General features: G+C 67.5%; 4 protein-coding genes across 4 annotated transcripts; 3 read left to right on the top strand and 1 right to left on the bottom strand.

The window, feature by feature from the left end:
• The first annotated feature begins 134 nt into the window (after positions 1-134).
• HROB (homologous recombination factor with OB-fold) lies at positions 135-4366 on the top strand. The gene is made up of 10 exons (XM_088179644.1): positions 135-848; positions 1090-1140; positions 1262-2110; positions 2321-2404; positions 2524-2664; positions 2892-3000; positions 3079-3164; positions 3561-3665; positions 3784-3964; positions 4088-4366. Exons 1-10 carry the CDS (start codon positions 846-848, stop codon positions 4159-4161), a joined length of 1683 nt encoding a protein of 560 aa, XP_088035770.1. The 5' UTR covers positions 135-845; the 3' UTR covers positions 4162-4366.
• A 108-nt stretch (positions 4367-4474) lies between these two features.
• ASB16 (ankyrin repeat and SOCS box containing 16) lies at positions 4475-6770 on the top strand. The gene is made up of 4 exons (XM_088179645.1): positions 4475-5012; positions 5248-5515; positions 5720-6404; positions 6475-6770. The coding sequence occupies exons 1-4, from the start codon at positions 4703-4705 to the stop codon at positions 6658-6660; spliced, it is 1449 nt and encodes a 482-aa protein (XP_088035771.1). The 5' UTR covers positions 4475-4702; the 3' UTR covers positions 6661-6770.
• A 337-nt stretch (positions 6771-7107) lies between these two features.
• Positions 7108-9166, top strand: TMUB2 (transmembrane and ubiquitin like domain containing 2). The gene is made up of 3 exons (XM_014889409.2): positions 7108-7220; positions 7449-8231; positions 8525-9166. The coding sequence occupies exons 2-3, from the start codon at positions 7747-7749 to the stop codon at positions 8892-8894; spliced, it is 855 nt and encodes a 284-aa protein (XP_014744895.2). The 5' UTR covers positions 7108-7220; positions 7449-7746; the 3' UTR covers positions 8895-9166.
• A 164-nt stretch (positions 9167-9330) lies between these two features.
• ATXN7L3 (ataxin 7 like 3) lies at positions 9331-15307 on the bottom strand. Its single transcript, XM_088179539.1, has 12 exons — positions 14306-15307; positions 14083-14215; positions 13587-13758; positions 13102-13199; positions 12966-12988; positions 12841-12886; positions 12572-12603; positions 12390-12458; positions 12081-12124; positions 11903-11974; positions 11489-11622; positions 9331-11227 (listed from the first exon to the last, which is right to left on the bottom strand). The coding sequence occupies exons 1-12, from the start codon at positions 14354-14356 to the stop codon at positions 11079-11081; spliced, it is 1023 nt and encodes a 340-aa protein (XP_088035665.1). The 5' UTR covers positions 14357-15307; the 3' UTR covers positions 9331-11078.
• Positions 15308-15542: the final 235 nt, after the last annotated feature.

Raw genomic sequence — 15542 nt, 5'->3', positions numbered from 1 at the left:
GCGCCCGGCGCTAAAAATAGCCCCGCGCGCGGCCCCCCCCCCCCATAAAAAGGGGCGGTGCCTAATGAGGGGCGGAGCCTAATTGGGCCTTAAAGGGGCCGCGGGAGCGTGAGGCGCTGTCAGTGCGCTGTGAGCCTGCGGGGCCTGGCGCGTGTGAATGAGTGTGCGACAGCGCACGGATGTGGCCGTGAGTGTGCAATGGCACGCGTGTGCGTGACGGGTGACAGGCCATGATGCGCGCACACGGTGCCACGCGCTGCTGGGCTGCCTCACACACACGTGGGCAGGCCCAGGAGATCGGTGTGCAGCCACCCCTGCGTGAGCACACACGTGTGCAGCAGGGCCGGCGGGAAACGCTCGGCAGGGCACACACAGCGCTCTGTGCCCGTGTCACGTCAGCCTGTCAGGGACACAGGACATGGGACACGCGTGTGCAAGACACACAGACACACACACACACACAGACACGCGTGTGCCCTTGCCGCCCGCAGCACCTGCCTGTGCCCTTGCCCACCTCGTGTGGGTGTACCAGGCCCGGGCTGGGGGGATCGCTCAGCCTGCGCCGTGCGGGGATGAATCACACCGGGCCGGGGCCGCGCTGAGTCACCGGCGGCGCCGGGGGGCCCGGCCGGGTGACGCGGGGGCACACGCGTGTGCACATGTGACACGCGCGGGGGAAAAGGGGGTGCGTGGCCCTTTAAGGGGCGCGGCCGTGCGTCCTGCCCGCCGCCAGGCGGCGCTCGCCGCCGCAGGGGAAGTTCCGCCCCTTCCCCCGGGGCCCGCGGGTTCGAATCCCGGCCCCGCCGCTTCCGCCTCCGGGGCCGGGCCGGGGTCGCGCCGCTGCCATGGTAACGGGGCCGGGGGGGGTGACTGGGGCGGTTTTGGGGTCCCCTGGGACAGATCTGGGGTCTCCACGGCGGGGTCCCCACAGAGGGATCTCCGGGGTTCCCTCGGCGCGGTGTGGGGCCTTTCCGGGGCCCGCGGTGACCCCCAGCGTCCCACGGCGGGGGCGGAGAGCTCCGGGACCACCGAAGGCCCCCCCAGAATGTTGTGTCCCTCCCACTGCCATTCTTCCCCCTTTTCCTACAGTCCTGCCACTTCCAGAAGCTTTTTGGGACTGACGAGGAGCTGGAGGACGAGGTGAGGGACCCCCCAAACCCGGGGACCCCTCCCGAGGCGCGGTGCGTCCAGAGAGACCCCGCGGGTGAATCCCGGGGAGCACACGGAGCCCTTCGCAATCCCGGTGTTTATTTTTCCGCAGGATTTCCTCTCCGCTGTGGAAGATGCAGAGAACCAGTTTGTGATTCCCGGGAATTCCTCACCCAGCGTTGCCCCAGTTCCTCCCAGTAAAGCCCATCCCAGTAAAGCCCCCAGCCTCCGGCCCCTCGCCGGGCAGGGCGAGCATCCCGTGGGATTGCAGGGCCGCCCACCGTGGGGAGCAGCCCCCCAAGATGAGCTGGACAATGACCTTTTCCTGGCTGCCTGCAGGGAGCTGGAGGGGCCCGAGGGGCCGGTGGTGGCCCCGGTGCCCCCCGGGCACCGCCACAAATCACCGCGGAAGTGCCCAGGGAAGGAGAACGCTCAGGAATGTGGGATCCCCAAAAAGCTCAGGGTGGGAGAGGAGCTGGTCCCCGGCTCTGGGCAGCTGCAGGACAGGCAGGGTCCCCTCCCCAGTCCCAAACTGGTGCTGCGGCCCAGCACGGCTGGTGCCTGCGCCCCCAGACTCCCCCCTTCCCTGGGAGAGCCAGGGAGCTCCAGGGGATCCGTCCCTGCTCCGGGGGCTCCGTGCCTGAGGCCTGGCCAAGCATCCCTAGGAGGGAGCAGCTCCTCGGTGCCCTGGACCCCCCCAGCACAGAGCTGCCCCCAGCCCCGGCTGCCCCCCAGACCCCCCTCCTTGGAGCCTCCGAGGCCTCTGCTCCAGCAGCCCCCTGGCCCCCCAAATCCCCCCGTGGCTCCCAACGCTCCCGGCCCCCCGAACCCCACCGTGGTCACCAACCACCTGGTGCAGCTGGTGACAGCGGCCAGCAAAGCCCCCAGGAGCCTGCCCAGAGCCCCCCTGTGCAGGGAGAGCCGGCGATTCCCAGGGCCCGCCGGGCTCCTGCCCCAGCAGGTGAGGAATGGGGATGGATAGAAATGAGGGTGGGATTGGATGGAGATGGGGACAGCATGGGAACCGGGATAAGGATGTGATAGGGATGGCGACAGGGTCAGGAATGCAGTGGGTTTGGGGATGGGAATGGGATATGGGCTGGGATAGGATGGGATGGGAGCAGCTGATGAAGCCAGGCAGATCCCTGGACATGTCTCCCTCTCCCACAAGCACTCTGGAAAGCTGCTGGAGGAGATCCTGGTGTCTGCACCCCAAACTCCAGCTCACGGGGCTGTGGCGAAGCCACGGGCTCAGGTAACCCCCCCTTCCCACCCCCTGCTCCAGCAGATCCCGCTGGGAATCCCCCCCGGAGGGGGATGCTGGGTGGGGAGGGAGCCCCTGGGGCTCTGTGACCGTGGATTCCCTGACCCCAGGCACTGCCCAGCTCCCCGCTGCCCTCGGAGGAGGATTTCGGGAAGGGGCCCTGGCTGGCCATGAAGATGGAGCTGGGGCTGGATGAGAGGGACCCTGGCTGCTTCCTGCACACCTACAGCGTGGTCATGGTGCTCCGAAAGGTGAGATTCGGCTTCCTGCTCTTCCCTCACCCCTTCGAGCCGCTTTTAGGGCTGGGAATCTGTGGGGAGGGGGCTGAGCTGAGCACAGACATCCACACCCCATGGGTGATGAGGGTTGTAGAATCCTGGAATATCCCACACTGGAAGGGACCCATAAGGATCACGGGGTTCAACTCCCAGCCCTGCCCTGCCCAGGGTTACCCCAAAATCCCCATTGTGCTTTGCAGGCAGCCCTGAAGCAGCTCCCAAAAAACAAAGTCCCCAGCATGGCTGTGATGATCAAGACCCTGACCAGGAGCAGCGCAGGTGCTGGTGCCGTGTTCCGGGACCCCACAGGTGAGTGGGGCTGTACCTGTGCCCCAGGGGGCTCCTGCCTGTCCCTCCTGGGGCTCAGGGGTCCCGTGCTCGTTGCAGGGGAGATGCAGGGCACAGTGCACAGGCTGCTGCTGGAGCAGAGGCAGAGTGAGCTCCGTGCTGGTTCCGTGCTGCTCCTGAGGCAGGTGAGGACAGCTGGGGGGGGGGGCTGCTCTTCCTACAGGTTGTGGGGTCTCATCCCAGGGGAATGCAGCATGGGGGATTACTGGGGTGGTGATACAGGATCACCCATCCCATTCCCAGCCCCGTTACACCCTGGAACTGTGAATGTGAGTGTTGGGATAAGAGGAGCTAATTCATGCAGTGCATCCCCATTCCCAATTCATAGCAGCCAGGGACTGCAAATAAAAATACAAGAAAAGGATCTCCCACAGTTTTGCACCTCGGATTTTTCTCAGCTATTCCTAAAGTTTCACCTTTCATCCTAAAATTTCCCTAAACGTGCAACTGTAACTCTGGGGGCTCATGCAGGAGCTGCTCTGCAGAGCTGGCTCTGCCCCCTCTGTCTGCCCTCCCTGCAGGTCGGGGTCTTCTCCCCCTCCCACCGCAACCACTACCTCAACGTGACCCCCAACAACCTCCTCCGGATCTTCCCACCTGAGCCCGAGGGCTGCTCCCCCCGCCAGGTGAGGGGGGGGGACGCTGCTGGGACCACCAAGGGGGTCTGAGCTACGGGGACCCCCCGAGAGGAGGGGGAAGGGATGGAAAAATCCCCCAGTAACTCATCCCCACTGGGTTTTGCAGGTCCCTGCCCAGGCTGAGCTGATCCCGGACCCCCCCGCGCAGCCCCCCCGGGGTGTCCCTGAGGACTGGGGACAGGCGAGGACAAGTGGACACAGTGCAGATCCTGGGGGCTTCTCCCTGTGCCCACCGAGCTCTGGTCCCAGCTGGGAAGAGCCGGTGGGAGCTGATGGATGTGACATGGGTGAGTCAGACCCACACTGGGCGGGGAGGAGAAGTTCCCTGTCCTGTGGAAAACTGGGCCTGCTTCCCAACCTGAGCAGTTCCACAATCCCACACACACAACTCATGGATCCCATCCCTGCAGATGACCTGGACGGGCTCCTGGGAGAGCTGCCCGAGGATTTCTTCTCAGCCCCAGCACAGGTTGACTGCGGCTGAGCCCAGCACTGCTGCTGAGGGTGACGGTGCCCAGGAGCAGGTGCCACACCTGCCACCCACCTGCTCCTCTCTCTGTGTGTCTGTGGTGTTTGTTGTGGAGCTGAGATCTGGGGAAACCCGGGGGGACAGCGCTGTCCCCACTGCTCCGGGCACATTGGCCCCTCTCACTCCCAAACCTGCATTAAAGGGCTGTTTTGTTTCTGCATCACCTGTGTCCTCGTGTGTCACCCCTCTGTCCCTTCCTGAGGGTCCCCTGCTCCCCCTGGCCAGGAGGGGCCATTCCCACAGGATTGGGGGCGGTCCCCAGATCCCTCTCCATGGGACATCCCCACCTCGCACCCACCAACAGGTTAAACTGCCCAGCACCCCGTGACTCTGTTTACCGCCCAGGAGTTATTTATAGGGCCCTGGCTCTGGGATTTGATTCCACATCCGTGTGTGGGGCACAGCCCTATTTATAACCCCCCAGGCGCAGGGCGCCGGTCGCTGTTCCCCAGATCCCCCCGATCCCCCCAGATCCCCCGGATCCTCCCTGCCCTCCATGGCCCACGAAACCTTCGCCTTCAGCTCCTCGGCGCTGCGCTCGCTGCGGCTGCAGCGGGAGCTGCTGGAGCGGGAGGATCGGCGGCGAGCGCTGGCCCGGGCATCGGCCCCGCGCCGCCCCCTGCCCGGGACCCCCCGCGCCCCCCCGAGCCCCCCCCGGCGCCGCCAGTTCTGCCGGGACCCCGCCGTGCACAACGCGCTCTACGCCGGGGACCTGCCCCGCGTCCAGAACATCTTCAGGGACGAGGCCACCGCGAATTTGGTGTTGGAGATGGTCAGCGAGGAGCTGGTGTGGTCACCGGAGCAGGGTACGGGGCCGGGGGTGGCACTGGGGGTCCTTCCTTCCTTCTCCCTCCTCCCTTTCCTCCCGCAGAGCAAGCGGGGAGCCCGGAACGGGGGTGACGGGCGGGGGGGCGGCTCCAGCTGGGCTGGGGGAGCAGCGCTGGCTGCCCCAGTTTGAGGGGGACTGGGGCAGGGCGGGTGTGGGTGAGGAGGGGTCCTGGGGCGGGTGGGCTCTCCGGCAGCCCCCGCTGACCCCCGCAGGGCTGTGGGTGCTGAGCCCCCGCCCGCAGCACACCTCCGCCCTGCGCATCGCCGCCGCCCGCGGCTACGAGGACTGTGCCCGGCACCTGCTGCTGCGGGGGGCGGCCGTGGACGCCGTGGTGGGGGGCCGGGCCCCCCTGCACGACAGCGCGGCCGCCCCCCACCCCAACTGCGCCCGCCTGCTCCTGGCCTTCGGCGCCGACCCCAACGTGCTGAGCGCCGACGGCTCGGCCCCGCTGCACCTCTGCACCGCGCCCCACAGCCTCAGGTACGGGGGGCACCTGCAGGAGAGACCCCGCCCGTGAAATCATCGCTGCTGCCCCACCCGCGCGATCTGGGAGCCTGCGGGGTGTCCTGGGAGGGTCCCTGGGGGTGTCCCATGGGAACCGCATCTCCCCGGCATGTTCTGGTCGTGTCCCATGGGTGCCATGTGTCTCCACCCTTTTTTTTTTTTTTTTTTCACCCGCTCCAGGTGTGCGGAGCTGCTGCTGGCGCACGGGGCACAGGTGAACCTGGGCACGCGTGAGCGGCAGGTGACAGCCCTGCACGTGGCCGCGCGCCAGGGCCTGGTGGCCCACGTGGAACTGTACCTGCACCACGGCGCCGACCCCTCCCAGCGCACCCACCAGGGCGAGACCCCCCTGAACGCGGCGGCGGCCGCGGCCGAGCGCCCCGAGGACGCCGAGCGCTTCCTGCTGGTGGCCGAGCGGCTGCTGGAGGCCGGCGCTGACCCCGGGGCCGCGGGGCGCAAGGGCCACACTCCGCTGCACAACGCCTGTGCCAACGGGCACCCCGCGCTGGCCCGGCTGCTGCTGCGCCACGGCGCCGATGCCACCGTCCCCAACAGCGCCGGGGACACCCCCATGGACTGCGCCCTCCACGCCGTGCTCGAGTACCGGGAGCAGCGGCCCGAGGAGATCATCGCGCTCCTGCTCGACCACGGAGCCCTCCCCGCGCACCCCAAGGTGGGGACGGCGGTGACGGGGGGCAGGGGGTGGTGGCAGTGGCGGTGTCACCCCCCGGTGACACAGCTCTGCCGGCAGATGCTCAGGCTGTGCTGCCAGCACCCGCCGGCGCTGGAAGTGATGCTCAACGCCTACGACCGCGTGCCCCCCGCCGAAGGCTGGGTGGAGGCCGTGCCCCCCGAGCTGTGGGAGGTAGGGGGGTGTCCTGGGCTGTGCCCGTGTCCCAGCCCCAGCTCACTGACCCCCGTGTCCCCCCATGCAGGAGCACCAGGAGTTCTACGCCTCGGCCGTGCGCATGGCGGGACAGCCACGGCGGCTGCAGCACCTGGCACGTGTGGCCATCCGGCGTCACCTGGGCGCCCGCTGTCACGCCGCTGTCCCCAAGCTGGCACTGCCACCCTCCCTGCGCCGCTACCTCCAGCTGCCCGTCGAGGGTCTCATCTCCTGAGGGCACTCCATGTGTCCCCACAGGTGTCGCCTTCATGTGTCCCCTCTGTGTCCCCCACCGGTGTCCGGTTGCTGCGTCCCTCCCGTGCCCTGGTGACAATAAAGGACGTGGCAGAGGTGGCTCTTGAGGCGTCCCTGTGCGACCAGGGTGGGCAATGACAGCTGCTGCGGGGACAGTGGGCTGTGGGGACAGGGGTGGCACAGGGGATGAGGGGTGACAGAGCCAGGAGGGTCTTAGGTGGCGGGGAGGGGACAGCTGGGCCCTGGGGGGGCCCGGGGTGTCCGGTCCGGCCCAGGCCCCGTGGGGGGGGGGGCCCCGGGGGTTCCCACGGTGCTCCCGAGGCCCCGCCCCGCGGCTTCAGTGACCACGCCCTCATAGACAGCGCCCACTCACAACTCCGCCCACTCAGGGGCGTGTCCCTATCGCTCCACCTCCCCTGGCCCCGCCCGTTGGGCGCGGCCGTGACGTCACTCGCGCGCGCCCGCCGCCGCTCCCGCCCCCTGGCGGCGGCGCTCTGTGACGTGGCGCTTCCGGCGCGCGGGCGGCGGCGGCGGGAGGCGGTGAGTGGGGGGGGGGCACCGGGACCCCCGGGACCCGCAGAGACACCCCGGGACCGCGGGGGCTGACAGGGACACGGCCGCACCCCCGGGGCCGGTAGAGACCCCCGGGACACACGGGGACCGGTAGGGGGACACCGGGACCCCCGGGGACGGGCAGGGACTCCCCCGGTTCCTCCCGGCCCGCGGTGCCCGGGCCTCGCTGACCGCACCGTGCTCTGCTCTGTGCAGGTCGGGGATGGCCTGACCCTGCCCCGCTGGGCACCGAGGGGCTGCGGGACCCTCCGGGACCCTGCGCCGGGCCCGGTAACGTGAGCGCAGCGCTGCCCGTTCGGTGCCTCGGCAGCGAGGAGGAAAATCCGCAGCGAGGAGCTCCCGTCCCTGCGGTCTCCGGGCACCGGCAGCAGCCCCGGGGTCTGTTCTGAGCCCGAAGGTGGCACCGGGGCAGCCCCGGCGGTCGCCGCTGCACGGCTCGGTCACACCGGGCACCGGGAGGTCCAGGCGGGGATAAAGCGCGGGGGTGGCGGAGATGGAGCCCCCGGCCGCCCCCCTCATCCTGGGCGTGGGGGATGAGGTGACGCTGGTGGCCGGGGTGGCCGTGCTGGTGCTGGCGCTGGTGCTGGCCTGGCTGTCCACGTACGTGGCCGATGGCAGCAGCCAGCTCCTGGGCACCGGGGACGCCGCCGTCATCCGCCTCGGGCCCCTCCCGCCCTACGCGGGGCCCGCGGGGGCGGCCGAGGCACCGGAGCCCCCCAGGGCCCCCGAGAACGCGGAGGAGAAGACAGAGGAGGAAGGGGGGGCGGCGGCGGCACGGGGGGACAGCGGGACCCCCCCCGATCCCGGCCCGGAGCAGCTCCTGGACTCCCGGAGCTTGTCCCAAAGCCCGGCTGAGCCCGGTGCCCCCGGGGAGGGGGACGTGTGTCCCGGCCTCATCAAGATCCGCCTCAAGTTCCTCAACGACACCGAGGAGGTGGCGGTGGCCCGGCCCGAGGACACCGTGGGGATCCTCAAGAGGTGAGTCCCGAGGGACGGGGCACACCGGGAGCGCTGCCGGGCTGCCAGCCCCTCCCCGCAGCAAACAGCCCCCTCCCACGGAACGGAGGAGGGCTTTTATCGCTCTTGCTGTGCCAAAAATACCGAGGGGTGTGGGCTTGAAAACAACGAGTTTAAAAGAGACGGCGGTGGCACCGTGGTGGCAGTGCCATCGCTGTCCCCTCACCGTGTAACGCTGGAGGGGGTTTCCACCCCAGGTGAGTCCATGAGCGCTTCTCTGCCACCTCCAACCTCTTTCCTCCTCCCTCCCGCAGCAAATGCTTCCCGGGCCAGGAGAGTCAGATGAAGCTCATCTACCGCGGGCAGCTGCTGCAGGACCAGGCGCGGACGCTGCGCTCGCTCCGCATCACCGACAACTGTGTCATCCATTGCCACCGCTCCCGGGGGGCCACCGCGGCCGCCCCCGCCCTGCCCGAGCCCGGCCCCGCCGGCCCCACGGCCCCGGGGCTGCCCCTGGGCGGGGGGACGCTCATGGTGCCCACGGTCATGGTGGTGCTGGCACTGGGTTGGTATTTCCGCATCAACTACCGGCAGCTCTTCACGGCCCCGGCCACCGTGTCCCTGATCGGTGTCACCGTCCTGGTCACCTTCCTGGCCTTCGGGGTGTACGGACAGGCGGGATGAGGCGGCAAAGAGCTGGGGAGGCACCTCGGTGTCCCCGTCCTCGGTGTCCCCGTCCTCACGCTGCGACCGGAGCCACCTCGCACGTCCCAGCCTTGCTGCCGGACTTTACCCCCCAAAAAGGGGCTGAGCCCCCCTCCCCAAAATCCATTCCCCATCCTTCAGCCCCAATCCCAGCTCCGGGGGAGTGGGACAGCACTGGAACGGGCCGTGGCTTCTTCCCAAGCCCCAAAAAAGGACTTTTTAAAGCAAATAAAAGGTGTCAAGTCACCCCAGTGATTGCCTTCCTGCCCTGGGGGCTGCTCTTTCCCACCCACCCACACTTTTGGCGGGTTATAAAAACAAATCCAGCCCCACCTGTGGTGAATGAAGTCGGGGGAAGATGGGGGGGGCGGGTAAAGGCCCTGCTTAATTAATGAGCCATAATTAATGCCAGGGATACCAAGTCAAGATGCAGTTTTATTTACAGGGGCAGCCACAACCCACTCACGGGACACACAGACCTCACAAGGGCTCAGCTCCCCCGCGGGGGGGGAACACGCAGAAACACCGGGGGGGGGCGAGGACACCGACCTGGGGAGGGGGGCACAGGGCAGGGTCTGAGCCCCCCAAACCCCACTGCACCCCCTGCACCCCAAACTGCAGCGCCTCTCCCGCAGCTGAAGGGGCTCAGGCTGCCTCCCCCCCACACCCCTCCAGCTCGTGGTGCCCCCCCCCTCCCCGGCAGTTTGGGGTGGTCCCCCGGGTTTTTGGGTGCCCACAGCCCCGTCTGCGGGCCCCGGGGCACGCGAAGGCCAGCTTGGCATGCTCCGGTGGCCAGACCCCCCCAGCCCCAACAGGAGGGGCCACACGGGGGTCCCCATGCACTGGGGGGGCCCCCGCAGTGTTGTGAGGTGCCCAGGGCTCTGCAGGACCCCCCCAGCCCAGCCTTTAGCAGCAGTTTGAAAACAATAGTGAATCCAGAGTCGAGAGCACCAAAATTCGTGAGTCCCAGCAAGAGGACGAGCCACGGCACCGGGGTGGGGGGACAGACACAGCCCCCCCCGGGGACATATGGCCAAATGGGGGGGGGGTCAGAGAGCCACGGGAGGGGACAACGGAGGGGATGGAGCCAACTCTGCCCCCAACATCGCCCCTGTGATGGAGAACAGCCACGGGGAGGGGAGGGGGTCCCAGGGCAGGGGGTGACCTGGATCCAGCCAGAGGGACCTGTCCCCCCCAGCCCGCACAGCGGGGCGCTGGTCCCGGCCCCCCCAATCCAGAGCAGGGCCTGTGGGGGTGCAAACACCCAGCAGAGCTGTGGGGGTCCCCAGTGACGCCCCCGAGTGCAGCAGCAGGTCCCCAGGCATGCATGGAGGGGACACAGAGCTGCCCTGGGGACACGAGGAGTGGGGGGCTCTGCTTCCCCCCCAGCTTTGCTCCATTCCCAGTTCCCCTCCTCAGAGGTCCCTGGCAGGTTGGGGTCCCCCTTCCCCCAACGGTTTGGCACAGGGATGGTCACAGCAGCTCCCCCCACCCCCAGACCCACCCCCAAACAGCCCCAAACATGAAGGATGCAGCATGCAGCCCCCTGTGACCCCCCTGTGTGGGCACTGCCAGGCCCCCAACACCCCCAAGAGCTGAGTGCAGGCGCAGCTGAACAGATCTGGGGGGTGAGAGGGTGCCCCCCTTGTCCTCTGAGTGGGAAACACCCCCGCGAGTGTGACCCCCCCTCCTGAGCCAGCCCGACCAGCGAGTGCCAGCCCGGGGCAGGGAGGGGGGGCAGCCCCAGAGTGGGGGGCTCACCCCAAAACCCCAGGGCAGGGGGGATTTACAACCCCCTGACCCAGGCCTGGACCTGCTCAGGGTGTCCAGGTGCCCCCCACCCCACTGGGGAAAGTGAGGAGCGGGTGTGGGGGGGCTTTGGGGGGTGCTGGGAGGGAAAGGGGGGGGCTGTACCCCCATGTCCGAGGGAGACGCCCCCGCGGGAGCCCCACGTACAAAAACTGTCACAGAATAAATAGAGGCACCGGGGCAGGGGGGAGGAAGGGGGGCACTGATGGGGGCTCCCCAAATCCAGCCCCATTCCAGTGACAGCCGAGTCCTCCGTGCTCTGGTACCCGGGGGTTGCCCGGGGGCTGGCCTGGCCCCTGCCCGTCCCTCTGTCCGTCCCTCTGTCCGTCCTGCCCCTCCCCAGCTCCGTGGGGCTCAGTTGATGTCGTCGTAGATGCTGGGGGTGTGGGGGGCGGGGGGCTTGGGCTTCTTCTTCTTGCTGGAGCCGAGCCCTGGGGCGCCGCTCACCAGCCCCAGGTGTGGCTTCTTCTTCTTGGTCTTGCGGGACTCGGAGTTGTTTGTACCTGGAGAGGGGAGAAAGGGAAGAAATGGGGGTGTCAGGGAGGAGATGGGCCCCAAAACAGAGTGGATGATGCCCAGCTCTGGTCAACAGCCAAGAAAATGTACCCCAAATATTCCTCCCCCTCCCAAGTGGGGGACAAGGTGCTCCAGGCTTTGGAGCCGCACTCTGTTCAACCCCTCTTGTACTGGGGAGATGCCACAAGAGCCAGTTTTGCCCCCACAGAGGGGTCTGTGCCCCAGGATTTGCGGCCCTGAACACTCACTGGCTTTGGAGGAGGCCGAGTCGGAGGGGGAGATGTCGGAGGAGCCGTCCCACTGCAGGCGGCTCATGAGGGCCTGGCTCTCGGCCACCTCGAAGCTGTCGTTCTCCACGCCACCCTCGGCCTCGGGCAGGGACCTGGGCACAGGTGTCACACAGGGATGGTGGGGACGGAGCCCCCCCAAATGCCAGGGGGGTGCCCAGGGGCTCAGCCCAGCTCCCACCACCCGGCTGGGCTCCCAATCCCAACCCCAGCCCTGGGCTCCCAATCCCAACCCCAGCCCCGGGCTCCCAATCCCCTCCAGGCCCCCCCAGGGCTATCCCCTGTCCCCAGCCCCACCTGAGCACCCCGTGCTCCCCCCCAGTCCCTGTTCCACGGGACAGAGACCCCCGGGACCCCGAGTGTGCAGCCACTTACGCGGAGGGCCCGAGGAGGTAAACCCGGACTGCCCTGCGCTGCTCATCCGTGTGCTGGGGACACCGCAGGGACCTGGGGACAACACACGCGGCTGAGGTGGCCTTCCCCCTCCCAGGGGGATTTGGGCATGCTGGGGACCCTGGGGAACCCCCCCAGAGTGAGCAGGGCCAGGCCTCACCTGGTGCACATCTTCTTGGTGTGTTCGGAGATGACCCCGCATTGCTGGGGAGGGAAGGCACAGGTGAGTTTGGGGGGGACAGGTGAGTCTGGGGGGTACAGGTGAGTTTGGGGGAGACAGGTGAGTAACCCCTGCACCATCACAGCCCTGGGCCCCCCAGTCTCCCAGTGCTGTGTCCCACTGCCCCACTGCTGCATGTCCCCATTCCCAGCCTGGAAGCAGCCCCAGTGGAGGAGTCCCCAGGGGTCCCCTCCCCTGTGGTGCCCCCCAATCCCGCTGGGATCCCCTCCTGCCCCCCCAGCCCCACACCGTGGTCAGCAGCGTCCGCAGCTCCTCGGGGCCCAGGGTCTCGTAGTTGATTCCAGCTGAGTTGCTGTACTGGGGGGGCAGAGAGCAGGGTCAGGGCTGGGGGGACCCTCCTGGGGGGCCATACAGCCCCCCTGGGGAGGCAGAGGAGGGACTGGCAGCCATCTGCCCCATCCCAGGCTCACCTTGAAGGGATCGGGGTTCCCACCGATCTCGCCTGGGAGGGAGGAAAGGTGAGGGGGGGTCCTGCCCACGCCTGGGCCTACCTGGGACCCCCAGGGCCAACCCCCCAAGCCCCAGCCCCAGCCCCAGCCAGGCAGAACCTCCCCACAGGCCCCCCCCATCAGTGACCCCCCCACCCCAAATACCGCACCCCTACACGTGCCCCGCCCATCCAAGCCCCGCCCCAATGGCGTGAGCCCCACCCCAAATTTTTTAGCCCCCGCCCCCTCACCATTTTTGTGTTTCAGGGACTTGGACCTGCGGGGCGAGTTGGGGTTCTGCAACGAGAGGGGGTGTTGGGGGTGTCCTGTGTCCTCCCCGCGCCCCCCACCCTCCCCGCTCCCCTCACCCCCTCACCTTATCCGATTTCCTCTTCTTTGCTGTGGGGAGAGACAGAAAGGAAAGATTTCACCTTTTCCAGTGGATGTGGCCCCAAGCCCAGGCAGGCAGGACGTGTCTCCCACCCCTCAGGACAGCAGGGACCCCTCCCCACCTTTCTTTTCAGAGCCATAGGACCAGTCATTGTCATTGATGTCATCGTTGTCCTCCTGGTCACTCTCAGACTTGTTCAGGTTGTTGCTGCTCGCGATCCTGAGCGAGGAGGGGAGCGAGATCATGGCTGGGGTCTGCCCCACATCCTTTCCTGCACCCCGGGATCCATCCTGCACCTCCCACGCTCCCCTGCACCCCAGGATCCAGACAGGAGCCCCCAGCAGCCACCGAGGCAGGGGGGACAGAGGACTGGGGGTTCCCAGCTCATTTTCCTGGGAGGGACAAACTGGCAGGGAGGAACAAGAGCTGCTCCAGGGCAGAACCAAGCCAGACACCCCCACAATGGAAAGCGAGGACTGGGGAGACCCAAATTCACATCCCAGGCTCATCAGTGCCCAAATCCACAGCAGCATCCTCAGTGTCCCCAGGGGACCCCCCAGCCTGTCCTTTGTGCCCCAGTGTCCCCAGGGGACCCCCAGTCCCCACCTGCGGTTGGCAATGCGGCTGCTGTTGCGGCCCATGCCCAGGCACTTCTCCAGGTGAGGGGCGAAGCGCGAGGCCGCGATGCTGCGGCTGCAGTTGGGGCACACGCACTCCTTGTTCTTCCACTGGTTGTACACCTGCCCGAAGATGTCCACGCCCGGCTGGTCCACGATCTCTGCGGGGGGACACGCTCAGGCCCTGCCCTGGGGGGGTTATTGGGGCTGCCAGAGCCTCCCCACAGCCTCAACAGAGCTGAAACCTGCAGCAGTGCTGCTGCCAGGGGTCTCTGCCACCTCCCACCCACACCCCAGCTGCCCCCAGGGCCTCAGCACCTCTCTGGGACAGTCTGGTCACTGTTGGGGGGACATTTGGGTGTTTAATCTCCCTCAAACCCAATCCCTGTGTGTGGGGACCTCCAGTCCCTCACAGCCTCTCTGGCAGCAGGGGCCTGGCTGTGTCCCTGTCACACCCCAGCTCTGGGGGGATTGGGGGGGCTCACCAAAGTCCTTCATACTGTCGGGGTCTGTGTCATCCAGGAAGAAGTACCCGCACTTGACAGCCCGGTGCACCTCGAAGCACAGCCCCAGGCAGGCATCCTCCACCAGCTCCGTGTAGATCTCGTGTGCGATGGCCTGGGGGCCCATGGGGGGCCGTTAGGGACAGGGGGGACACACGAACACCCCAGGGGACAGACAGACAGACCCCCGGAGGGTGCAGCTCACCTCCAGCTTGCTGTTATCCAGGCCAGACAAAGACATATCCTCCATTTTCATTTGCAGCTGCTTGCAGAGAAGTCACGCTGAACGCTCATAGCACGGGACACGGGGGGCTGGGGGCACGGGGGGTCTCACTGGCACCTCAACCCTCTCCTGCCAACCCCTCCCAACCCCCTTCCCAGCCAAAATCCCACTGCACACCCTGGGATGTCCCCAACAGAAAGAGTCCTGGGGTTAAACCCTCCAGGAGTGAAGTGGGGGGCTCGGGGGTGTCCCTGCCCAGCCTGGCATGGATCCCTCCAGGCTAGTGGGGGACACTGGCTGCCAAGGGCAGGATGTCCCCTGTGCCCCTCTGTGTTCATCCTGTTGTCCCCTGGCCCTCAGGCCAGCCAGGGACATTTCCAGCCTTCACAGAGGTGTCAAACCTCCCCAGGAGCCCCATCTCACCCCCCACCATTGTCTCTGGACTGCAGGTGAGCACAGGGGACTCGTGCTGTCCCCAAAGTGCCCCCTCCCAGAGGGGTGGGCTCCCCAGAGTGCCCCCTCCCAGGGCGGGTGGGTTTTGCTGCATCACCCTCCCTTGCAGCAGATGGAGGGGGGGACAGGGCAGGGAGGAGAGCACCGTGTGCCCCCCCAAAATGGGGCCTGGCCTCCTCCCCTCACACACAATAGGAGTCTAAAGACCCCAGACTCCTGGTCAGACACCCCCAGCACCCAAAGGTGCTGACCAGTGGAACCCCTGACTGTCATGGAGCAGGGGGGGACAACCACGGGGTTGAGGGGGGACACAGGAGGGGCCTCCATGTCCCCCGTACACACCCCAAGGATTTCTGATCCAAGGATTTCTTCCTTCCACAGCGAAAAGAGGAAACAGGGGCTGGAATTGGCTCAGCCCCCAGGACCCCCCCAGGCTGAGGGAGAAAAGGGGGGACTCGGGGGGTCTCCATGGGGCTGGGGGGGCCAGGGGCTCTCAGGATCAATGTTTGGGGGTAGGGATCGAGGGTTCTCAGGGCCTGGGGGTCCAAGGGGGTCCTGGGAGCTCTTGGGAGAGGAGGGTGGGGGGCACAGACAGGGAAGGGGGGCTCAGGGGAGACTCCCGCAGGTCTGGGGGAGACAAGGAAGGGCCCCGGGGCTCTGGGGAGTGGATGGAAGAACAGGAAAATGGGGGGAAAGGCAGATCTCAGGGTCGGGGGTGTCTCGCATAGTGCTGGGGGGCCCAGAGAGGGTTGTGGGGACTCTGAGG

This window comes from Sturnus vulgaris, chromosome 27 (genome assembly GCF_052056855.1).
Source record: "Sturnus vulgaris isolate bStuVul1 chromosome 27, bStuVul1.hap1, whole genome shotgun sequence".
In the NCBI taxonomy this organism is placed as follows: domain Eukaryota; kingdom Metazoa; phylum Chordata; class Aves; order Passeriformes; family Sturnidae; genus Sturnus; species Sturnus vulgaris.
Note: the sequence above shows the minus strand (reverse complement) of the source record. Positions and strands in the feature narration are given on the sequence as shown.

Bases quoted from the DNA above. Each gene is read 5' to 3' on its own strand.
- HROB (XM_088179644.1), top strand. The intron at 2,665-2,891 runs GTGAGATTCGGC...TGTGCTTTGCAG, and splicing joins TGGTCATGGTGCTCCGAAAG to GCAGCCCTGAAGCAGCTCCC. The intron at 3,666-3,783 runs GTGAGGGGGGGG...TGGGTTTTGCAG, and splicing joins AGGGCTGCTCCCCCCGCCAG to GTCCCTGCCCAGGCTGAGCT.
- ASB16 (XM_088179645.1), top strand. From the start codon at position 4,703: ATGGCCCACGAAACCTTCGCCTTCAGCTCCTCGGCGCTGCGCTCGCTG. The intron at 5,013-5,247 runs GTACGGGGCCGG...TGACCCCCGCAG, and splicing joins GGTGTGGTCACCGGAGCAGG to GGCTGTGGGTGCTGAGCCCC. The intron at 5,516-5,719 runs GTACGGGGGGCA...CACCCGCTCCAG, and splicing joins ACCGCGCCCCACAGCCTCAG to GTGTGCGGAGCTGCTGCTGG.
- TMUB2 (XM_014889409.2), top strand. From the start codon at position 7,747: ATGGAGCCCCCGGCCGCCCCCCTCATCCTGGGCGTGGGGGATGAGGTG. The intron at 8,232-8,524 runs GTGAGTCCCGAG...TCCCTCCCGCAG, and splicing joins ACCGTGGGGATCCTCAAGAG to CAAATGCTTCCCGGGCCAGG.
- ATXN7L3 (XM_088179539.1), bottom strand. From the start codon at position 14,356: ATGAAAATGGAGGATATGTCTTTGTCTGGCCTGGATAACAGCAAGCTG. The intron at 12,125-12,389 runs GTGTGGGGCTGG...TTCCCTCCCCAG, and splicing joins TGCGGACGCTGCTGACCACG to CAATGCGGGGTCATCTCCGA. The intron at 11,623-11,902 runs GTAAGTGGCTGC...ACCTGTGCCCAG, and splicing joins TACCTCCTCGGGCCCTCCGC to GTCCCTGCCCGAGGCCGAGG.